General features: G+C 41.0%; 1 protein-coding gene across 4 annotated transcripts in view; it reads right to left on the reverse strand.

Moving 5' to 3' along the window:
• The window catches only part of LOC102313955 (low-density lipoprotein receptor-related protein 1), a 96247-nt gene that overhangs the window by 43919 nt on the left and 26929 nt on the right, over window positions 1-25399 (reverse strand). For all 4 annotated transcript variants that reach the window (XM_042222092.1, XM_042222091.1, XM_042222090.1 and 1 more), the window contains exons 3-10: window positions 19680-19817; window positions 15505-15624; window positions 14799-14927; window positions 14418-14681; window positions 4132-4294; window positions 2391-2613; window positions 613-802; window positions 386-529 (exon numbers count right to left, since the gene is read on the reverse strand). In XM_042222092.1, the coding sequence (XP_042078026.1) occupies window positions 386-529; window positions 613-802; window positions 2391-2613; window positions 4132-4294; window positions 14418-14681; window positions 14799-14927; window positions 15505-15624; window positions 19680-19817 (1371 nt within the window). The remainder of the gene's footprint in view (window positions 1-385; window positions 530-612; window positions 803-2390; window positions 2614-4131; window positions 4295-14417; window positions 14682-14798; window positions 14928-15504; window positions 15625-19679; window positions 19818-25399) is intronic.

Genomic DNA, 25399 nt, shown 5'->3' on the forward strand with positions numbered 1-25399 from the left:
GTGACTTCAGACTGAATCTACATGGATCCGAGCCAAGGCAACAGTTGAGACCAAAATACACTTAAAGCAGCTCTTCTCATAGAAAGGCCTTTATAATACCTTCTCATAGGGCACACGTAGAAAGTCTAAAAAGACCGTCCAAATTCTTAAAAAATGGCATTTCTACATGTAACAATCTTCTGCACGACACAATTCAACAAACTTGTTTTTTTCTTAGTAAAATTTCAAATTACTTGAGCTATGCCCCCATACACCCACTGGGAAATTCAGGAGCCAACCCTCGTCTGGGAATACTGCTACAGTGAATGTTTGACACGCAGATAACTTTTGATGGATGTGTTGATTTACAATCGCTGGAGCTCAGTCACCGTTCATTCCCACTCACTTTTGCAAGATTTGCCATCGCTACCCAAGCTAAATCCAGAGCGACAGCGGCAAGTCCGCGTCTTTTGGCCATTCCCCAACAGACAGATGTCGGAGCAACCTCCAGCCTTCCCAAACTGGTCCTCCTCGCATGCGTGGCTGCGCACTAGAAACCAAGAAAGAGGGAAAAAATGAGTCTCATAATAAAATATCCACCTAGGAATGATGTATATGTGCGGGCATGTCTACCTGGGGGCTGCCGTCTCTGGTGGTAGACGTGCAGAGCTCCTCCCTTGTCCACCCTGGTCACCACCTGGTAGTCTGTGCTGTTGAAGCGGTTCACCCTGATCACACTGGTCTTGGGCTGCATGTTAGCGTTGTCTGAGTTGGTGGCGTAGAGATAGTTTTCAAATACAGTCAGCCCATACAGATGCTCAATCTAAAAACAACACAAATCAGAGGAAGAGGAAAGCACAAAAAACGCTTTATTTTTTTCAGTATTTCATGTGTTTCGTCTCTTGTTGTTAAACTTACATGTACAAATACTCATACAAAATAAGTTTTCCATAAACAAAGTCTCTCTGACTAACAGTCTTTACAAAAAAATAGACCTACAAGTGCTTTATTAGTCTGCAGAGACTGTAAAAAATCATCTAAGCCCTCGTGACGTCTACGCAGAAACACTTTAGTATTGCCTTTGTGTGTAACCTCATAAAAAGGGGTTTAACTTTCATAAATTTGAACAAATAAATGCAATCCAAGAGCTGTTTTTTTAGTAGTGCACTCCCCTGCATCGCCAATATGCAACAATGGATCTGTCACTCCTTGCTTTGTGACATTTTCCTTGAGCAAGTCTTTTATTTTCTCTGTATGGGGACAATTTGGTAGCTATTATTTTCCTCATTCCATGGCAACTTACCACCAAAACAAAGCAGTTCTCTCCTCTTTGTGATCTTCTTGGTGACATTTCCGATGGTTAGATTTTTAAAAAACTCTTTTACCATTAAACAGATACTGTGTTGCTATGTCACCTTTAGTTTAATAAACCATGCGCACATGTGTAGAACAGTGGTCAAGCTGTTTGAGGTGCCCCAATATACAATTTTAAAAAGCCACTTGTCCAAAAAGTAGAATTTCCCGTGGTCAGCATGGTGCAAAGTGTGACCGAGACCGAAAATAGTCCAGAGCTCTCAAACATGATGAGTGCTCACACAGCACTTGCCTTTAGCTGACAAAGTCAGCAGGAAATACAAAAACACCGGAACAACACGAAATCTGACATGGAACTGAGGCCTGTCATTGTGGATATCAATGATAAACACAGACTACATTAAAGATTACATTTTACATACTGCTTCCTATCATAATCTGGATTCAGGCAACAATTAACAATAGTGCATTAGGTCACCTTAGCTTCCACATGTAGACAACACAAACCAGACTGACGGATTGTGTTGGCCAGAGTGTGTGATCTGAACGTTACTTTTTACGCAGCTTGCACCTTTAAGAGACTGTGTGCTAAGTCTCAGCAAACACATACACCGACTTGGTAAAACAGCCCTGACTCAGCACCATCCATAACCACGGTTCTTTTTATCCTGTAAGTGAAGGATGTGCATGTACTAATGGTCTATCACAGGTGCGCACACACACATATATTACAAGAGGTGGCGGTTTATGTGCGTGTGTGTGTGTGTGTGCATGTCTGGGCCCTTAGGTTCAGTGAGTAAATGAAAGCTGTTACTTCCCCCACAGATCACAGTAAAAGCCATGGTAACAGGTTTAAGAGCCAATGTGCTTCAACAGCGCAGCAACATCAACAGCCTCAATATTGGACACGATTAATCAGCTTATTTAATGAAAAGCCAAATGTCCACCATCTTCTCCCTGCTAATCACTCACTGGCTAAGAACGCATTAAAGGCGCACACTGGGGTAACGTATCGTGTATAGAGCTCCAGAGCATGTTAGACGGCGTTATGGGGAATTTCTTACAGCTAAAGAGAGATAATAATGAGATTTTCTTACCAGCAGTCCCTGAATGATGGTGTGCCGGTTCTTGCCTTCATAGTCCACCACCTCAATATAGTCTAGATAGGCATCAGCCCAGTACACCAGCCTGCTGACAAGGTCCAGCGTGATGCCGTGGGGGAAGACGATCTTACTGTCCACCAACTTGGTGCGGTTCTGGCCATCCATGTCACAGCGCTCCACTTTGGGGATCTGTCCGTAGTCTGTGAAGAACACCTTCCTATAGAAAGAAGTGAGAAGAAATGGACTGATAGCAGGGGTGTTTTCATGATTTTTCTAAATGGAGTACAAGGGGGGCACAGGGGGCACCAAAGATGCAAATTGGTCTGCAAAGCACAGTTTTCAAGGCTATATGCAGCCCTGTGTCATATTGCCGATTTAATATGTAAACATAATCTTGTAATAGATACTTTTTAAAATAGAAAAAGTATTCTGACTTTTTCAGTAACTAAAGATTATAGCCTATTATAACCTTTATTTATACAGGTAATCCCACACAGACTTGATGTCTCATTTACAAGCAAGACGTCACCTGTAAATGAACTACAAGTACATAAAGCCTGAGAAAGTAGTTGAGTAAATGTACTCTGTTACATTCCTACTGGTCCTATCTGTGCTCTCACCTATTACTGTTGGGTACTGTAAGATTAACGGCACTCTAGTCCAGTGGCTTTTTGGGTGGGAGTAGGGTGGGGGGTGCCAGGGAGACCAAACATATTTCAGGAGGTGTCGGGAGCACCTTATAGCCCGCTCCCAGAGATGCTGCTGATTGACAGACTTTAACTTCTGGTTGGAAAAAATACTGAAAACTTTATTTTGGGCTTTTTGATGGATATTTGAGATCTGATAACATTTTTTCCTTCCAAAACCAGTTTGTTAGACCATAAGTTTTCATTGTTGCCAGAGCAGAAATATAAAAAAATAAAATAAAATAACTTGTTTATGACATCAAATCATCAAATCCTGCTCACAGTCCCTGTAAACGTGTTAACAAACAGCGTCTACTGTGAAAAACATGTGTTACACAAGCGAGCTGTGAGTCCTTCTCTAAAGTAGACCTCTCAAAATCCTTTCATAACAGAGAAACGGAGCAACTGCTAATGAGTAGATGAAGGCAGGAAAAATAGAACGATGTTATTTATTTATTTATAAAATTTTGTCTTTTACTTGTATGTCACTCAAAGTAAATCAGCCTGCAGATTAAAAGCACAACTAAGACTTTTTTTTGCTGTGCCAGTGTTTGTTATTGCTGTTTTCTCCCTCTAATGACACTGCCGATTACCAAAAGAAAAGCCAGCTCCAGCAGCTCTACCTGTTCCTGAACGAACCAATTACAGCAGAGAAAGCCGTGTGGGAGGAAAACTACAAGCAAATACGTGCACGCGAACGCACATTCTTGCATTCGCGCAGTTTTCTCCGAAGAACGATCTCTCAGAATCACGACCACGCGCCGCAGATACAGACGCACTTTCAGGAATTCAGCTGGAAAGTTTGGTCATAAACAAAAGAGCCGAAAACAAAAACATGCTTTTCCTCTCAAAACCTTATACACTCAGCATACCGCCAACATCTGCGTTCAATTACTCCAGCTTCCAAACATCCAATTTATCCTGTTTTTTTTCCTCTATTTCCACATATTTTAAAGTTGAATAACAGCGATGGATGACACAACGCAGTCGCTGGACAAAGTTTGTGTGATGTCCTTCCCTCCGTACTTTAAGAAAGTGACCACACTCACCCCATGGTGGGGTCCAGAGCGATGCCTTTGGGGTTGTACAGCTCCTGATCCAGGAGGGTAACACATGTCTGCCCATTCTTGTCACACACGAAGATCCTGTCATCCACGTCGTCCACAAAGTAGAAGTTTCCGGTCAGCCAGTCAATGGCCATCTGCTCCACATCTGGATAGAAAAGTTGGAAGTGGGGTGGGGGAGAAGATGGGACACAGAGGGAGCAAGGTGAAGCAAAAACTGTACTTGTAATGATTCAGTGACTAGTATGGAACTTGTGGCGTGCGATGATGTTGTTTTTATTTCTAGGAGATGGGTAAGAGGTTTGGCTCGTCTGCAGCAGTGTGCTGCAGACACTCTTTCTCATGCACACATTCGCACACAGTCCAGGACGTCAGGTTCGCATTCGGATCGCTTTCCCTGACTGACAAACAAGACGACAGCTAACGCCAATTAGCCAGAGTCTAAGTACTGTGTCTGTCACTTAAAATCACTTCAGCAAAATATGAGAGAGCCTGTTTGTTGCTTCGGGTTATGTGATGTTGCCATAGTGGTACCTCAGAGCTGACGGCTCTGTGTGGTTTTTCACTGGGTTTATTTTCCCCAGGCTCCACTCCCCACACACGGGACAAAAATGAAACACGTCGACGTGTGCGCACAGCACCACACGAAAAGTTTATGGAACATTTAAAGCCTACCGAAGCTCAAATTCAGACCGACATAAAGACTGTAACGTCCCTTCCCCTACCAAAACTGTGCCGAATGCGGTGAAGAGGGGAGGGGTCTGAGGAAGGAGAAAGTAGAGTAAAAAGAAACGTTACATTAACAGACCCCCTTCTTCATCAAACAGCAGCACGGCCGCAATGAGTCAGAGCTAACAATCAAAGACAGAAAGCTTTTGTTGAAGATGAATGGAGATGGGAGGATATTAAAGGCCTGGAATTATCACTACCTGTTACTCTCACTGTTACCAATTTAAGTACAGTGCATTGGTGAAGCACAAGGGCAAGAGAATTACGCATAAGTTCTTTATATTTTGCATTTTCATACGTACTCTTAATGCTGAAATGGATATATTTTTCGAATACCTTCATTTATCTGGCAGGTTAGAAAAAAGCTCAAAGCTCAGACCAGAAATAATTAAGTAAGGAATAATCCAATAATATATTTTATATATTGTAGACTATACTCCTTTTCATATGAGTGCTGTAACTTTTTACTGTTAATTCTATACTTTTAACAAAGTATACATCATATAAAGTTGTAAAACATCATTAGTCTCTTTCCTTTTGAACTGCTGGTAAATGAATAAAGTCGATTTCCAATACTGTTTTAAAAGATGCGGCTTAACAAATACTTTTTCCTCACAGTAAAGTGCTTCTCATCACCATGTGTGTTTAATTTTTCTGGTGTTTATATTTGATTCATGCCAAGTTTACAGCAAGCTCTTAAGTCATACTCAAAGTAAGGCAGGTATGTGTGCGTGTGTGTGTCTGTGTGTTGACATTTGGACATTCGGAGGAAGCTGTAGCCAGAACCTCAGTCCTGCATCGGAACTCCCTGGTCATTACTGCAAACATCTTGCAGGAAATGACATCACCAGTGCCAGATGGCATTACACAGTTCTAAAATATTCTCACATTACATTTCTTTGCTTTGTCTGATTTTCACCTTTATTACATAGGGGTTTTATTGGTTACATACCTGTTTGGATTAAATTAAGCCTTAAAGTTAAGCATTATTAGACGTGGGGATGCTTTGTGACAGGTGGGCGTCGACACAGGCTGAACTTGCCCCTAAATGACTGCTAGGCTGCTTACTCAAGTCACTGAACTGGACTTCTCTGTTTGTGCTGGTGTCTTTATGCAATTACCTGACAAATGATAAGGCTTGCTGTGTGGGTAATTGTACTAACAGCCAATCTGCAAAGTCTGTGCTTCATTTTTGTTGAGGGAAATTACAGTATTTTATTTGGATGTTACGCAGCACTAATTAGCAGTTATCTGTGTTTGCGGAAGCAGTTTAGTAACTGAGTTTGTCGGCGTTAGTCAAGTGAATTTTATCTGTATAACGCAAAAGGTTCAAAAGTCTTCACAGACTTAAAAATATATTAAAGACAGCAAAAAAGAAAAAAGTGTAACAATGACACAAACAAGCAGCCAAAATAAAATCTAGTTGATCCATCTACTGTTTGCCAAAGCCTAATTAGAAATGCTCTCAGTGGAAGGATGGCTGTGAAAAGGCCATTCCTAAGGAAAGGAAAATGAGCAAAAAGGCTGAAAAGTTGTCCAAATTGCACAAAAACTGGGCTGAAAAATCAACGGCAACAGTTCTTATGGAGTGATGAATCTATATTTAAAGATGGGTTCAGCAGAGAGGTGCAACACTGAGTGTCTAAAGCCATCTGTAAAACATTTTGCAGGCTCTGTCATGGTTTAGGTCTGGATTTCAACCTGTGGTGTTAGGAATCCTGTCAAATATCAATGGAATTGTCAATGTGGAAAAAGGAAAACATCTGATTAGCAAGAAATGATTCCAAACACAATAGATCACTATCAGCCACGGGTCATAGGCCTCCCCAGGGCTCAGACCTCAATATCAAAGCAATGTGGGATCATCTTGATAGAGAACAGAACAGAAAAGGCAGCCAGCATCCAAAGAAGAGCTTTGAATGTCCTTTAAGAAACCTGGAGAACTATTCCTAAAAAATACTTAAAGAAATTGCAATCTCACAGGTCCTGTGTCAGGTGTCTGTTTCCTAATGACTAAGTTACTCCTCATATTATGTAGATAGTTTTTCTTAAGCCCCTACACTTTTCTTTTTTTGTCCTCTACTTGTCCACTTTCCTCAGATCCTTTTTTAGGACATACTGGACTGCATGTCGAAATGTGCCAAGTCTTCTACAAATTTGGGAATCTACTTGTTGGTGCAGAAATACTAGTTTGTGATTCTCTGTCAAAGACATCTTGAAAGCCTGGAGACCTATTGCTCATCACTTTCAAAAATCCGAAAGTCTGGCTCCATGGAGGCCAAATATTATGCAGTCTGTGCAGGGGGAACATATGACAGATGACTGACTATGAAATCAGCCATCTACATGCAACCGACCAACATAAAATGATTTTTCTTTGCTCTTAGTCTCTTGAGATGCCACAGAAACAAGCTGTGAACATAACCCTTTGCTACTTTTTTACCTTTACTTATGCAAAACAGCTGAATACTTCTTCCAGCACCAGCAAACGTACCTGTAAATATTCATTTTGGCATGGCAGATACAAACTATGCATATACTAGGGAGAAAGTAAGAGAAATCCTGGTGAGGCAGGCTTCACATATCACAAGGCCTGTATTTTCACAGCTGCTTTGGCTCAGCTCTCCACAGAACTATCCTAACACACTCTACGCAAACACTTCGTATGTAGGGCTAAAGTCATACTGTAGGGGTCCTTGGCCACGCAGCGCTCGGAGGTTTGGGTGGTGGTGTAACATGGCAGTATGTTTACCAGAGTGATCAGGTCCCCGTGCTGACTTTAGGGGAAACCTGAGGATCAATTTTCTTCAACCAGGAAAGAAACGTTTGGGTTCGGGAAATGATGGAGCAGATTCCTTAGTATAAGAATGCAGTAAAAGTGCCCATAGTGAAAATTCACCAGCAATGAACCAATAAATCTGTTTAAACTCTTGTTTAAAAAAACATAACTCACATTTTTTGTGAAGAGCTTAAAAAACAAAAGGAAGGCAAACGGACCACCTTCAAATATTTTGAGCCTGAACAAAAGTGGAAAAGGGATAAAAGGAAAATGCAGCAGTACAGAGAAAGAGAAAGACAAAAAAAAAGTGAGAAGAGAAGAAAGATGGCGAGGGAGAGATCTGATTTCCACTAGGGAAACTTGGCAATTGTGCAGCAGCATTTCTGAGGTTTATGGAATCAGCGGCCGTAAGTCCCAAAGGTGCTCTTAATTTTTAACACAGAGTTCTCTGTTTAAATGCTTCCAGCTGCCTCACAACACCGATTCCCAGATTAAACCCTGGGTAAACAACTGAGGGAGAAAAGAGGAGATTGTGCAAGATTACTGAAAACCATGAAAAAAAAAAAAAAAAAAGGTTTTCCTACACCTCTGCTGAGCAGAAATGGCCTCAGCAAAGCCACAGACTTTTCTATCTCCTCCCATTCTCCTCTCTCTCCTCCTCCATGCATCATTCCCCATTCCTCCCCTTTGTCTGTTCCCCAGAGGTGGGAAAACAGTCTGGATTCATTAACTGCAGCTCTGTCTGTCTGAAACTATGCTATAAAAAACAGCACCGTATAATTGAAAAAACAGAAACAGCTGCCTTATTCATTTAGCCTTCCTTTCTCTAAACAACTCATTTTCTTCGTGTTTTCTTGTTCGTAGGCTGCTCCCCATTGGTCTAAGAAAAACAAGTGCATGACTAGCTAATGGAGTTAAAATTTATTTCTAGGAGCTCAACAACGTTTTACACAAGCAACTGCGCACGTAGGAGGGCGGTCACGGGGGCCCAGCATTGTACTACGCCGCTAACAGAAGGACGCATTAGCGTGCTTCTATCAGTATCATCGCGTTTAAAGCGGCAGATATGGCTTTGAGACTTCATGGCTGTCAATTTGAAATGTTTGAAGCTTTAACACCAGTCCCTCATACTGCACAACCCAGTCCCCGTGTTAAATAAGAAAAAATGTGCAAACTAAAATGAGTGAGGCGGGTAAAGAAGCAGAAAAGGAGCGAGGGAAACTTAAAGCTGACCAAGTGTTGAATGGAAAGACTTAAAAATGTGCTGACTGGCTTGCCTTTTAACAGCACATGACCCTTTAAGGAGATTTCAGGCCAGTGTCTGTCCTAAGCAGCGTACTGTAGCTGGTTGTGCAAGGGTAGCAGGTACTTTGGCTCTTAGAGTACAAGCTGAGATGAGGGGGGCTTACTGGCAGCTCTGGGATCAGCCCTCCTGTGCATAGCATGAAGCATCAAAGGCTGATTTTTAGTAAATGTAAACTTATCTCTGTTTGATTTCATTTGAGCTCTTGGGTACCAGTTTAGACTGTCCTGCTGCTCTAGCATTAGCTCTGGATGCTTGATTTGTATTTTGCTTCAGGTTCATATTTGCTTGTTTAGTGTCCTTGTTGTTTCCGTCTGTCCTTCCCTCTGTCACGTCTTTCTGTGTTCCCTAAAAAAGGGAAATATGTTTGGTATTTGTTTTTCATGTTACCATGTCTCCTTGACAGAGCTTGTGTGTACCACAAGTTTTGTCGAGTCAGTTTCCTTTAGAAAGGTTTCTAACTGAGAGTGTAGACGTGGAAGTATCTGTGTCGCAGTCATAATAAGAGGAACTGTAAATAAATACTAAGGAAAGGCGCTTCTGTCTGTGCTTCCTTTATTACATCCTTTAGCAGAGGATACACTGGACCATCCTTCATGAAAGAGGATAATGCCATCCCACCATTCATAGATAATTGACAAAGTTGCGCAGATCACCTGCATGTTAATTATAAATGCATTTTCCATTTCGTGCCGTAACCTATTGATATGGTTTGAATTTTGAACAGGCTGATAAACGCGCAGCTGATCTCTGAATGCCACGCCGCTGCTTCTTGGTAGTTACATATTGAAACATTCAGATGGCTCGTAGTAGATCCTTTACCGGACAGAAGCAAAACAAAAGGGTCAGGTAAGGCGTGCATGTTGTAGTCCATCTACTGGATGTTGTAGTTTCGACACAGCAGATATCTGACATCGTGCTGTTAAGGAACCTAGGCTGAGTAGACTTAGCCTTATCACGTCTCCTACACACCTTTCCTTCACCTTGTGACATTTCCCATTGAGGTCAAGGAAAAGTGTTCTATAGCTCATGCTCTCAGCTTCTCTGTGATTTCTATTTAAGCCTTAATTCAGCTTTGTTAGTTTAGTTAGCTTTTAGGGTTTTTTTTGTTTGCCTACTCCTCTGTCATCTTTTTTGGCAGCTCCTTTTATTAACATTTTGCTCACAGTAAAGTTTACTCAGCTTTCTGAGTGTTTTTTCGGCCTGTATATTAAAAGGATAGTTGTTTTCTGCAGAGCCACGGTGTAGAATAAATGGTGCAGAACAACATACAGTTTATTAAATAAGAAAGTGCTGAGATAAACGTGGGAAAAAAATCATCAAATGTTAAGGAGGTATTTTTGCAACTTTCCTTTTTAAACAATCCTCTGACCTCCATCATCGTACATCAAACAGGAACAAAGGTTCTAAAAATGTAAATATTATTTGGAAGGCTCCAGTAACAGGGATTAATGCCATGAAATTTAGTGCGGACATTAATGTGCCAGAAAGATGGATCCTACGCTGCAAAATCCCATGATTTTTCCTCAAGCTGAGCAGGAGGCAGATGTTTGTGGGTGAAGCAGGGTGAAGCAGTAGCAGCATTACTTTGTAGTACTTTTGAAGTAGTATGATTATCAATATGCATATTTGTTATATGCTTTAGTTTGTGCTTTGTGTATAGGAATGCTAATTATTATAGCACACTTTAAACGTGCTGCATCATGGCTATAGACTTGTTCTGTCATCCCATTAAAAGTTTGCCTGATTTTAAATTTGTTTATTTCAGAAATTTGTGAGTACAAAAAAATAAAAAATAAAAAAGGCAATGTGGCTAAAGAGAGTGACAGTGTTCGCGGGTGGAGACACATCTGGACAACTCATCTGTGAAATAGTGAGGTCATGAGTCACTCTGATCACATGTGCGTCATTTCCTATGTTAATCCCTGTTACTGGAGCCTGCTGGCTCCTTTGACGTTAACTGTAAGTGTAAATCTGCTCCTTCCTCCTTCCAGCCTGTACAAAAGATGAAGTCTGATGGGCAGTCCCTTCAAATCATCATGTGGAACGGATGACAAAAACTCTTGCCCGTTTGTACTGTTTATTCTTTACACGGCTCAAAGTACACAGCCATAAATGTTTGTTTTTAAAGTCATTATAGCATAAAGATCTACACATCTTTCCATATTATGTAGCTCATACCCAGCAACCCCTTTGTGCCTTGGATATGCTTGCTTTAATTCAGCATATTTTGATTTGCCTCATTAGCAACCGAAATGCATTTTCCATCAACAACAATGACACAGAAACCACAATATGGTGACAAGGATACAGAAAAAGCAGCGCCCTTCGATTGCTTCCACATTTACAGCATCTCTAATCCTGCATCATCTGTCATGCACATCCTGTCCTTGCTCTTCAATGCAGCCAGTGCTCCATCTTGTCAGTGCGTGGGTGCGCACACATGTGTCTGTGTCTACAAACGAACACTGCAGTGTGTGTGGGCGTGCATGTGCGTGGAGGACAGGCGTGAGGAAACCAGCTGAGGCTGATGGAATTTCCTTTATGGAAAAATAAATAAATAAATAAAAAATGCTTCTGGTTCTTAAATTGGCAAGTCGGTTGTAAGGTTGTGGTTACAGCTGCACAATTATAGCAACTGTGATGATTCTTGTTTTTGAATGACTTTGATCATAATTATTATTATTACTACTCGCAAACACTGTATCCTTAAAGGCAAGCTCTGTAATGATGTGGCACTTTCTGTAATTTTGAGATGGGCGTTATGATGTACTGATGTGCAGTAATGAGCTCATGACGAATGTAGCAATAGCGAACACACACACAGAAATGCTTTTTTATTTCGTTTTTTCTACTCTGATGATAAAATCCCCCATTTTTCCTGCTCTAAGCTTGTCTAGTATCATCTGGTTTACAACTAGCACATTTCCAAAAGACAGCTGCACCACATTGTGTGTGCATGTGGAAACCAGAGCTCGCCTGTCTGTCACTATTCTGCTTCTAAACTTTCTATGACGGTCGGCGCTGAGCAAGTCATTTCTGTCATGTTACTTCATTCTTTTAGTCACATGGAAAAGGAATGTGGAGAGAGTGAGAGACAAGTGGTTGCACTCCAAGCAGATGTGAGGGGAGGAAAAGGAGAAGAACAAAACTACATGCTACATTATTCAATAGGGCTGCTTGAAGTCCCGAAATCAAAAGTAAAGTGAAAATATGTGAAAGTTCACACAAGGAAGACTGTCTTTAATGTGCACCCTCTTTCTCATTTTCCGCTCAAATTCAGTCAGCGGACTGAGGGCGTTCCCCTATTTCCCATAAACCGATTCGATTTTGTCACGACCTTCGTGAGCACATTATCTTCCTTCTGTTGAATTTTAAAACTCCTCATTTCCCCTGCTGCTGTAAGGAGCTACTTAGTGTGTCAGATCCCCTCCAGTTCTCATCAGAACCAATATCCAGAGGTCTGCTCGCTAAGCTCATCAAAAGTCCTGCACGCCCTCCCATCTCTCCCAGCCGGTTCTTCAATACTTCTCATTCCTTCATCGAGTTACAGCTCTGTTGGCGCCGCTCAGCAATTATAAAGTACAAATGAGACTTCGCGTACTTCTTCGACTTTCTCTGGTGCACTCGCAAAATAGGCTCGCTTTCATTTTAGCCTTCCCTTAAGGTGACGGTAAAAGATTGTGGGGAGAAGCACGCAGTTTATTTTCCGAAAATAAACGGAACGGCAAAGTGAGGGAGAAATTCGGCGTTGTACTGATTTAGGGCCAAGTCACCCGATTAATGTTTGCAGCTACGAATGATTACAAACCACCTGTCGACCAACTTCCCAAAAGATGTTGTAATGAGGCATCGCAGGTGGCTTTCTCAAGATGAGATTTCTGTTTTTGTCGCTCTGTTTTCTTCTGACTCATTGAAGACAAGCTGCCCGAATCCAAGCCACAGTATGACTAGAAACAGGGTGCGAAGCAAAGGAGCGATAAAGGGGAAAAAGACGGTGTGACTGCTTGACCTGCAGGGTGTCTACACTCAGGAACATGCAAGTTCTCATGTCTGTATTCAGTGACTCTCCTCAGGTTTTGACTTTTAGTTTCATTTTTACACAAGTAAGGACTCTACAGTGTTTTTTGAAAGGAGACTTAAGCCATGGAAAAATACAGCTGCTTCTAATGTGTTGCCATAATATCTGTGACTGACTGTGCACAGAGCCGAGAGAAGCTCAGCTCAGCTTTTGGCCCAGTTTCCGGACATTTTTTTGTTACCCTATTTACATTGTGTTTTAAGTATTTATTTACCCCTCTGATATACACTTTCGTGTTCTTTAACCTTTAAAAAAAATGACCAAAAAACCCCCATTTGAAAACATTTTCTTCTTCTTCTTCTTCTTCTAGCAGACATCTCTCTCGCTGCCCCGAACATTCCTTCCTCCTCTCCTCTTTCTTTGTCTTTGCCGGGCAGTTTCCACCAGCACCCTGCTGGCCAACAGGACCAGACAAAAATTTAACTGGGCCCTCAGCTGATCCGGTATGGAAATCTTACAAATGAGTCACATGTTTAATTTGGCAAAAAATTTTATGCCAGGTTCACTTTGTGACACAAGAGTTCCCGTTTATCTGGGCTTGAGACCAGAACTAAGAGAACCTGTGGCTGACTTTGGTGGGACCGTACTAATCGGATTAAATTGCCCCAAGGTGTACGACAAGCTCTGTCAAACTGCCATCTGAAAAAGTGGATGGATGTTTATTTGTCTATCTGACAAAAACATGGGTGTATGTTCATCACACAGAAAGACGCCTAAATCACTACCAGATAACAATGTCCACCTTGCTGTAGGAGAAGTAATAAGTAGTAAGTAAGTAGTAATGGATATCTGCTATGTCACAGCTAATGCACGCATTACATCAACAATTCATTTTAATAAGACCTGCATGTATAACGGAAGCACTTTTCTATGCAAAGCTACAAAAATGCTGAAACGTCCCTCCTCCTTTTCATATAAACCAAGAGAAAAAGTCTAATTATCATTTCTGGAGTGTAGTGCACGCCTGTGTTTTTGACTATGCCAAAAGGCCTACAGAAGAAAACTGAAAAGCCAAAGCTTAAAAGATCCCAAGTGGTTTGGCATTGCTATGTAGCCACAGGTGGTGTAAAGTGTGCCTCACTGAGCTAATTACACTGAGCAATTACAGCAAAACATTTTTACGTTGAATTGCTGTCAGAAACAGAATTACAATACAAACACATAAATAATACATTCCCATATTAAAGTGTGAGTAAAGTGTGAGAGAAGGCTATAGAAGACCATTTTCTGGTGCGCGCTCTGGACTATGCAGATAATACTGTGCTGAGTTTTTGGAGCAAGTTCTGTAGCTCACTGAATAATTTGAAAAGCATTTAAAGCGTAATTTGAAAACATTATAAACATTAAATGGTTTAGCTGTGATGCTGCGCTGTACTTACGGTGCAGGCTGAAGGAGATATTGATGATTCTCTCGTCCGTGAAGCTCTTCAGATTGGGGATGAAGGCACATTTGAGGTTTGTGGATGAGGGGGAGTCTCCCACATGGATCCAGCAGACCTTTTCCTCAGCATAAAGGAAGTCCATGGCGGTGGTTTGTTTGGTGCTGGTAGACAGCAGATTGTTGACTGTGGTGCCGCTCAGAAAGGTGGCGTTTATGTTCTGGGAATTGGCGATCAACAGGACAGGAAGACGCTCTACTGGCACTGGAAAGAAAGACGGACATAACTAAGAGTAAACAGAAGGAACGCGAGGAGATCATCAATATGCACTCAGACAACCTGGTTCACTCTACAGTTCTACTGCTGCCTGACTGTACTCGCCATTCTTGGCCTTGCAGGAGCGGTTGTCTGGCTGAGACAGGTAGCCTTCCACACAGGAACAGGTGTAGGATCCTTCGGTGTTAGTGCAGTTCTGACTGCAGGTCCCGTACAGGCTGCACTCATCAAAGTCTGAATCCAAGAATCCGCAGATGGTGTTATTAGTCAGTAAAAACACCAAATAGCATCAACAGCTCAGAAATGAAAGGACAACATAAAAGGATAAAAACTTGACAGTATAATTTTAAGAAAAAATGCTGATTAATATTTACTTTCAGTTTCCTTAAGCTGGCAAATACATCTCTCATTTGTTTTTCATGTTCCCACTGGCTTCTAATTTCTTAAAGGTGTGAGTATTTGTAGATAGACACCAGGTTTGTTGCAAAAATAACCATGATATAAATGGGATTTACAAGTGTTGCTCATCATTGCCAGTAAGTCCTCCAAAAACCTGCCAAAATGCAACATTTTCAAGACAGACTTTTGCAGGAAATGCTCCACATGTTTCTCAGCACCCAACCCACCCGCACTCAGTTTGGCTTCTATAAAACCTGAATAAACTTTGGTTTGGCTTTGTAAACAACATGTTTATTACTAAAAAAGTGTGCGCATAGGACAGAAAGATGAATCACAGACTGTTTTTCTGCCGTGACACGATGATTAGACACTTGCGGTCCATACTTGACTATCGGAATTTATAGGAACTCACCTTTGCATGTCTTTCCATCTGGGCTGATCTCATAACCAGTCTTACAGTAACAAGCAGGCCCTGCCGGAGTAACGGCACAATGTTCCTTACAGCCCATGTGAGAGCAGTTGGTGATATACTCTGAAATAAAAGGAAAGAGAGCAACGGAAGAGAGGAATGATGAATAAATGAACACTAAAAACAAACGACAGCTTTTAATCATGTTCGTCTCCTGTTACTTATATTGCTACTGCACTGAAAATGCTTCCTCTGTGGTTCTAACGGGGAAAGGGATTTGTAATAATTATGCAATAATCCGTTCAACATATCACTATACACTCAGATATTATACTGTGATCACTCAGCTTCCGTTCATCTCGCTCAGTACTGTCTATCAGAAGACACAGAGTTTAGAGAATGCCTGTAGGTATCAGGCACAGGTGCTGCTGAATCTGCTATCGTATGCTTTCTTTTTAGAGCTCAGCAGGGTGCTTAACTGCATAAAATCTTGATGTGCATTGCTAAATTGTTCAATTTCACCCTCTGTGGCTTCCTCCCGACTGTGAAGAACATAAATAATGGGCATGAAAAATTTATAGTCAGCTCAGTTATATCATCAGTTAAGACACTAGAACTGACAGAGACGTGATCTACAGTTTCCTTGGCTGCTCTGTGCCTCAACATGTCCCTGAAAACAAAAACAACCCAAAAAAAAACCCCTTAAAAATAAATCAAATCAACAATAACTGGAAGTAAGATTAAAAAAAAAAAGAGTCAACAACAACAAGTGGTTCTCAGTAGAAAAATAGATACAGGGGGGTTTATTCAAAATATGACTGTGTTTGTGTAAATGGTACAAATGGTTCCCATTATAATTCTGCTGTTGCATTAAGGAGTTTTCAGGATCAAACTTTGACTGTTCAGCTCAACGGAGGAATCATGAGACTTGGTCAAACGAATGTATCGAACATCTAGTAACAACTAATGTACCAGCCTCGCTCTAATATGACGAGAAATGTTTTAAACTTACAGAGACAAAACTCAAACATACGTATACAGTCATATGAAAAAGGTTTTCGCACGACTCTGTGCAGTCCTGTGAAAAACTAAGCACACTCCATGTTTAAGTAGCTTGGCAGCAATAATTTGGAAGAGTTGTTTCCTATATGACTTCATCCGTTTCTCACATCATAGTGAAGAAATACTGGGCCATTCTTCTTTCCACCATTGCTTCAGTTCATTGAGGTTTGGAGGCATTCGTTTAAGGACCCGCCACAGTATTTCAGTCAAGTTGAAATCTGGACTTTGGGTAGATTTTAACTTCATTGTTTGCTTTTTCAGCTATTCTGTTGTAGATATGTTGCTGTGCTTCAGATCATTGACTTGTTGTATGACCCATTCTGGGGAAGTTTAAGCTTTCACAAAGCATTTGACTCCAGAATACTTTGGTACACAGAGGAGTTCATGCCCAACTCAATGATTTCAATGTGCCCAGGTCCTGTGGCTGCACAGCAAGCCCAAATCGCCATCCATCCACTACTGTGCTTTACTGTTGGTATGAGGCATCTGTGCCTATATGCTGTTTGGACTTTATGGTTTGTCACATTACCCTTAGGTAATTCAAAAGTAGAAAGTAAATTTAACAGCAGTGCCAAGTGCAACTGGCGAACTGATACTAATGATTACAGGGGTAGCTGCAAAGTAAACTCTAAATTGGGAGAAATGTAACCCATTTCACTAAAGTTATTTCTCTGGAACTCTTAATCTTCAGGTCAACTCAAAGGTAATGCTTCAAATCACTAAAGTATAACATATATATTCTAGTGATCTTAAGCTTGATTGTTTTAGTTCTAAGTGAGTAAGAGAAGAGACATAAAAGAAAATAACCAAATATTCCCACCTAGCATTCAAAATCAATGTCTCAGTGTTATCACAGACCATCTCCAAGGCTACGTACACGTCTGAGATAAAAGAGTACAAACATACCATCAGGAGAGCTTTCAAAAGAGCAGGGAACACGCCATGAGATATAAATCTAGACATGAGTCATAGTCAAACAAACGCACAGCCATGTCAAACCAAGCTGAGATCTATCAGTCACAAGTGATTCACTTTTCCCAGAAACACTGGAAGACTCTTCACACTAAAAAAACACCTCTAGAAAGAGAAGAGGCGCAGTCAAAGTGTCGCATTTCTGAGACAAAATCCCACGAGTCTGTCGCAGTGCTGTGCAAACCTCTGAACTACTGACCGAATGAATTTCTTAAATAAAAAATAAACTTCATCTGTAAGCACTAAGCGGGAAACAGAGAAGAAACCACACAAATCAGCAGATTTTTTTGGTTTGTGCATTTTTAAAGATGTTACCCCAGACCCCTACATGAGAAAGGGATGAATTCCCCCGTGTAACCACTGTCCTGCTGACAATCCTATGAATACACCAGTCTTTCTCCTGCTCTCAAGAGACTTGCTGGGACAGCCACAGTTGAAATTACAGACATGCTCGGAATTTTCCAAAACAAGTCTGAGCGCCGAGCAACTGAGATTAGTTTAGAAAACCAACATGGGCAACAATGTAAACAACCTACGGTGACAGACACGGCAAAATATTTATTTTGAATTACATAAAATGCAGAATGCAACCTTAAAATCAGTCAGATGACTCTTAAATGTAACACCTGATGTCTCAAAAAAAGTTTAAAAAGTCATCAAATAAAGATGCAATTCCAACTTTAACCCTTAAGTTTAACTTTAACCCCAAGTCACAGGCCCCAAAATGATTTCTTTCTTCTTCTTTCTTTTTTTTTAATAGTGCAGAAGGTACCCCTGGATACAGGGGCATCCCATATGTTGACAGAGTTTCATCACAATTATGAGGTGAACACACACACACACCTACACACACACACATATACCGTAACAAAGTCTAGCCAACCTGAAAGCGCATGAAAATTTGATGCCTCTCCCAGTGGCTCTTTCCGTGTTTCTTCGATAAATATTTAATCCCAGCTCATTTTTAACTAAGAGTATTGGGGACACCCAGAAAAGAATAAAGGAAAAGAATGACGGACGGACTCTTAGGTGAGCGAGGTGGTGAGCAAGACGACGAGGTTAGATATTTAGTTCAGAATCTAAGAAGCCAAATCTCACAGCTTTGAAACGAATATTGAAATATCAATTAAATATTTTCATCCAGCAGGAGTGGGGTTTTTGTACAGGCTGGATGTGAGAATGGCAGGTTTCGGTGTGTGTCCTCTGCAGTAAAACTCTACCATTATTGACAGCTACGATTATTAAAGACACTCCAGAGGACAGGTGAGTGATGCTGGGTTTGTGATGTGTGCTGACTTTTGACCAGCGCCACATAAAGCAGTCTGATTGATAGTCCATCATCAATTCTGTTCCTCTGCTGACCTTTAAGTTAAAGTCCCCAGGTTGAGTTCCTTTTAGATCTTTACCCTTTCCTCCAATAATATAAAAGTGTTTTGCACAATTAAATTCTATTTTTTTGAAGCTCTTTTGAGCTCAATCAGCAAATTCTTAAAAAAGAAATGTCACATTCCTTGGAGTCATCATAAATTACTTCCCAGTTTCTGGTTTCAAAATGACTGCTTCCCTAATTCAAATCATAAAGACTTTAAAGCTCTAAAAATACACACAGCCGCAAAATATAGCACACAGAACCGGTGGGAACATACGCAGATGGCAGCACAATCCAATGTTATAACATGAATGTGGTAAATCAACATGTTGCTGCGATGTCAGCGGTGCTTCACGGCGTGCACATATCATGGGTGAAGACTGTACAATAAATAAGTAAAAAGACAGTCAGACACCATTAGTTTCACACAGATCCACATCTGTAATATTAACCTACACAGTCTTATACAACCATACTGCATATCATAGACGAGGGCAGAATTATGAGCTTCCCTATGAAAATTGTATGTAGTTAAGAACAAGAAGTTTTCAACATAGTTTTCCAAAAATCCTAGTTTAATTTTGGACACTTTCATTATTTCACTTTCCAAAAACCAGAAACTGCCAGGGTCAGTGCTCAAGTCTTAATGACTATTTGTACTGTGTGTAAACTGGAAGATAACCCTCAGCTTTCCATAAAAAGGTCAGTTTTTCAGGAGGCTAATAATACGGACCTTAGTAATCTTTCTTATATAAAAATGTGGCTTAAGTGATACCTCTGCAGTGTGGTCCTTCATCCCAGCCATCAGTGCAGTCTGAGACCCCATTGCACAGTTTGCTCATGTGGATGCACAGCTCTGTTCCCCCACACTGGTATTCATTGGGAGGGCATCGTGATACCGTGCTGTGTGGACCTGAAGGAAGACAAACACAAACACGGTTGACTGACAATGTTAAGTTGTAGTTGTTAATGCCAGCTTAATCTTTACTATTTCCACATGTAGGTTTTATTGTCCTTTTCCTGTAACAATGTTTTTTACTGACATCCTTCTTTGAATTTTTGTTCCCAAATTTTAGCGCTCGCTGCAGTTTGCTCCAATTTCCAGTGGTGGCTGAAAATCCTTCTGCATACAGGAAGTTAAATTTCTGGTGTCATAGTTTGTGGAAGTGAATGCCACAGATATTCTGTGACACCAATGCATGCTTGCAAAAGCAGAATTGAAAACATCTAACTCTGAATTTAATAACCTCTCATCCAAACAATTTCAAAGTTGACAGTACTTTTCAGAAGGTTCCCACTAATACATATTCTATGAATTAATTTATATAAATAGCAATAAATTGCAGACAAAATCTGGGATGTAGCAAATATGATTTCTTTTTATATATAACATTTGTCAGAAGCTTCAATAAATGCTCCATTTTCAGAAAATTTGGATTTTTGGTTCAGGCTTCTTAGGTTAGTCATAGACTTAGCAAAGCGTTGGAAACATTCCTGAGATTTTGGTCCGTATCGACATGATAGATTCACGCAGTTGCTGTAAATTTGCATATCTATGATGAGAGTCTCCTGTTCCACCACATCCTAAATGTTGCCCTACTAAACAGATCTGGTGAATCATGAGGCCATTTGAGCAAAATTAACTCATTGTCATGTTCAAGAAATCAATTTGACATAATTTGAGCTTAGTGACACATCCCGCTGGACGCAAGCATCAGAAAATGGATACACTGTGGTCTTAAATTGATGATGATCATCAGCAATCCTCAGGTAGGCTTTGGTGTTTAAATGATGCTCAGTTGCTACTAAGGCACCCAAAGTGTGCCAAGAAAATATCCCCGACACCAATATAACAGATTGGCAGCCTCAAATGTTTATACAAGGCAGGATGGCTCCATGAGTTTACGTTGTATATGCCAAATTTTCACACTACCATCTGAGTGTCGCAGCAGAAACTGAGACTCATGAGACCAAATGACATTTTTACCAATCTTCTACTGTTTGGGTAAACTTGTGAATTGTAGCCGCAGTTTCCTGTTCTGAGTTGGCAGGAATGGAACCAAGTGTGGTCTCTGCTGCTTTGGGGTTCGACCTGTTGTGCATTCAGAGATGCTGTTCTGCATATCTTGGTTGTAACAAGTGATTATTTGAGTTACTATTGGCTTTCTATGAGCTGGAAGCAGTCTGTCCATTCTCCTCTGTCTTTTGACATCAGCAACGCACCTGAGAGATGGCTGTGTGGGAAAATCACAGCAGAAATAATTCAGACCGGCCCATCTGGCATCAACAATCGTGCCGTGTTCGAAGTCACTCAAATCACGTTTCTTTCCCATTATGATGCTCAATTTTAACTACAGCGGGTCATCTTGCTCATGTATTCATGCCTTAATGCTTTGCGATGGTGCAATGTGATTGGCTGATTAGTTGTCTGCATGAATGATTTGTACTGAATAATCTGTACGTATATAGATAGATCTACTTTAGTTTATTCAACATAGGAATATAACCCAAACAAAGATTAATTGGTTCCATTTATAATTGGTATCACTTGTATATTTAGTGCCTACATAGTTAAACTAAATAAGAGAAGTCACTCTGCTTGGGTTTCCAATAAGAACCACTCACGGCAGGAATAAACACAAGTGTGATGGATACCAAAATTGTACTGTATCACCTTATCTGTGAAAACACCTTCAGCTGTGCCATTGCAAACACTTGTTGAAAGCAGCTTTGTCTCAAGCCACAGAGGCTCATACAGCACAGCCCAAGAATAATCTTACCCTCTGGATCTTCATCATAAGCCTTGTCCCTTTATCTCTTTCATCAATTTTCTCTCGACTATAAACCGTGCAGTAAAGCAGGAATGCTTTAAAATCAGTCTTCACAAAAATACTGCCCTTTTGTTCTAGCAGTAGATGACAGACTTTCTGACAAAGTCCCCGGGCACTACATTTGTCAGACCGAAGGAACACAAAATCCTTCTCTGCCACCTCCTGAGTTAAGCTATCCATTCCTAAATGTCTGTGGAGAGTACCACTGCTGTTGGATTCAACACAAAACATCTACAAGAATAAAGAATCCATAGTCTGGCTTTCAGTGAATCAACCTATATAGGTACTATTATATCTTATAACCTTTAAAGAATACCTTTTGTCTAGATACACTGCAGAGTACACCTGACCCAGTCACTGTGCTGAGTAATTGATGATTTAATCAGAGCTGCATGTTGTAATATCTGAGGTTTTAGAGTTGGGAAACCTTGCTACATAAGATCCTGTTCTTACACTGGCTGTTGTTTTGTGAAACATTAAGTGTCTCCTCTGTGTAATGCAAACAGGAAAGATTACATTAAAAAAAATCTAATGTTTTTTCCTCTAGTACTTCTTTATCGTGGATGACCATGCATTTTTCCTGCTTGCCAACTTAACTGGCAGAAAGACACAGCAAGCATCCAAAGCACCACTGAGGCAGCAAAAGATGGCCACTAAAGAAAAGTAGGAGGAACTATAAAAACACACCACTATCCTAGCTTGGACTAGCCAAATGACTGCCTTCACTGAATCTGCAGTGTGCACACAGCTCGCTCCAAAAGGCAAAACACCAACAATAATCACACCAGAGCTCTGGCATGTAGTCCCGATGTGAGTGTGTGCTAAGGAAAGAACTTTGGGATTTCTGGGAAGGAAAACATGTTGACCTTTGAAAAGTAAATTCATAAAACTTTAACTGGATATAGAAAGAACATATGCTGACAAACCCCTTTGCTAAGGAACCCCTTTTTCCTTTTTTGGGGATTGAGTTTGCTGTTTTGTAACTCTGACCAGACTTTTTTTTCCCCCCCACAGACTAAATGACTCAGCATAACCCCGGTACAAACCCTCTATGTGTGCCCAGAACTTTGGCTGGTATCTCCAAACTCCTTTCAGCATATTTTGAAGCAATAATCCACAACTTTCGGCAGCTCTTGTAACTTTTATCATCACAGTAATAACATCCAGTTTGCAGCAGAATTAGGCTATAGCTGACAACAAATGCTTTAATTAGATTTCATACTTGTGTTTGAAATGTGATAGATGGTGAGACGGTTCTACTCAAGGGATAGTTTGGCATTTAGAAAGCATTTTTTCCTTCTTTCCAAGAGTTAAATGAGAAAATCAATACCAGAATGAAGCTCCAGCCGAGTTGCTTAAACTACTTTCCAGTTAAGATTAGTGATATTTCGAGGTGGCACATTTTTTGAGACAGCTTGACTACTGTAAAAATTTCCCTCTGCTTCAAATCTTCATGCGAAGCTCGGTCCCAGCTCTGCATTTAGCACAAACACACTCGAGACCGGGATCAAATTTCCCATCAACTCATGCCAAGAAAGAAGTTTCAAACTGATCCTTTAAGTTTCGTTCATTAATAAAACAATAACCTAAAAATGGAAAAAAAAAATATTATTTCTTGTGTTTAGTGTTATGACATATACAAGTGGTAGGAATTAAGTTTTGTTCCTCGCTTAACGCACCGACTTCAACCAGACTGCTTGCCTATATGCTACAGATGCTTTTTCTGTATATGTGAAAAGTTAAACTGTTGGCTCTGCCTTTCTTCCACGTTGTTATGCCTACTCACTTTCCTTCTTTAAACAGCACATAAAAAATGATTTGTCCTCCAAAGGCCAGGTAACGTGACGGAGGCAGAGAGAGAGAGAGTGAGACAGAGAGGCAGACAGAAATAAAAAGAGAGAGCGAGAGAGAGAAGACACAGAAGGCCATGTGAAACACCTCATCCACAGGAAGTGGCCAGAAACCCACAAGGCTCAATTCTTCTTCAAGCTGGCACCAGGCGAAGGTGCCGCGGTAGAAAAGGCATTTCTAATTTGAATTAAACAGGGTTTTTTAATCAACATTCCTCTACAGTGAGTGAGCCAGGTTAGCAGGCCCGAACCTTTTTTCCTTTAAGAAGTTTCCTCTGCTCTATTTTTGTACAGAGCTCATTCACTAGTTCACTGAAAGACCTGCACAGGGCTACTGGGTACAGATTCAACTATTCTCTATCTCAATACGGGGGTCCACGAAAAAGAAAAAGTATCTTAGTGCCTGCATTGTGATGCTGACGGTGGTTAAAAACTGCGTTTGGGGGTTTGACTATTCTTTTCCTGTGGAGAACCAGAATTTATTCCAAGACCTAGTTTCTCCACTACAGACGTCACAGAGGCATCAGCAGATACAGGACAGATGTCATTTCTTCCATATGCCTTAAAATTTAAAACTGCAATGCAATATAAGAGCTGAAGTAACCATCTATTTTATGATTTATCGCTTTTTTAATCTGCAGAATCAGTATAAGCACCTAGCGGTCACAGCTGGAGCCAAACAAAGCTTTTCTTCTTTAAGCACCAATCAAAAGCAGGCTGAGGCATACAGGATTTCATACACCTTGTACCAGTGGAGTCTCTAAGCCGCTACACACTGAGGTAGATCACATGAACTTTTCCAGTCCAAGGGAATGAGGGCAGAGGGGGGCAATGGTAGTGGGATGGTGAACAAAGAACTAAGGCCATTGTTTGGATCATACAAATCGGCTGTGACCCCCTACAAAACAGGCTGAGCCACAGTGCTGTAAGCAGTGTCACGTGCGAAGCCTGACCTGAGCTGTGGTACAGCCACGTGGAGGGAGAGCTGGGGTAACAGTAAAGGGTAAGGGCCACGGGGCACAGGAGCAAAGTGATGACAGGGCAGCTGGCGCTTTGTGATTTATGAGGAGAATGTTGTATGTGTCATTTAGGACTCTCTCATAATTTTGCAACTTTAAGATTTTTTTTTGTCTTTCACAAGATGAATGCCGAATGATTCATCCTGGAAACTGCTTCCTCATCTGCATTCCCTCTCCACCAGTAGAAAGGAGACAAGCTGATTGAGAGGGAGTCATGATCTGGGTCTGGATTAGGCTGTCCCAGAGCCCAAAGTCTGTTTGGCTGCAAGGGTTTTCCACTGAGTAGTTCACACTTTCCCCCCATATTGCTAGTCAAATGGATTCTTAATGCACCAATAAAAACACAAATACAAATAACGAGATCCTGCCGGTGCTACAGTAAAACATAAAAGGAGCTTTATGCGAGCCAGAATGAGGCTCACTGCAGAGAAAACCAATTCTACCCCACTGCCTTTTATTACATTTGAAATACTTCAGACGTTTAAAAATACGAACGTAAAAGCAAATTGTACAGAAAAGAAGAATCTAATCAAAGGCACCACATATACTGTAAATGTAAACTCATGACCATGTCCTCACGGGCCCTCACTGGTGATGCTCTTGAGCCACATGACATATTCTTGGATGAAGCGCCCAGATCCTGACCCTCGACCCTCCCCTACCCCACACCCCCCTTGCCTGCCCTGCCAAAGGAAAACAAAACCCCAAACAACTAGGACACCAAAAATTAACACAGCAACAGCACAGCTTTCGCTAAGGCTAAGAGAGGACAGAGAGGGGACAGCGAGGGGGGGT

The sequence above is a fragment of the Haplochromis burtoni genome, unplaced genomic scaffold (genome assembly GCF_018398535.1).
Source record: "Haplochromis burtoni strain Fernald_Lab_line unplaced genomic scaffold, NCSU_Asbu1 Contig_79, whole genome shotgun sequence".
Lineage (NCBI taxonomy): Eukaryota > Metazoa > Chordata > Actinopteri > Cichliformes > Cichlidae > Haplochromis > Haplochromis burtoni.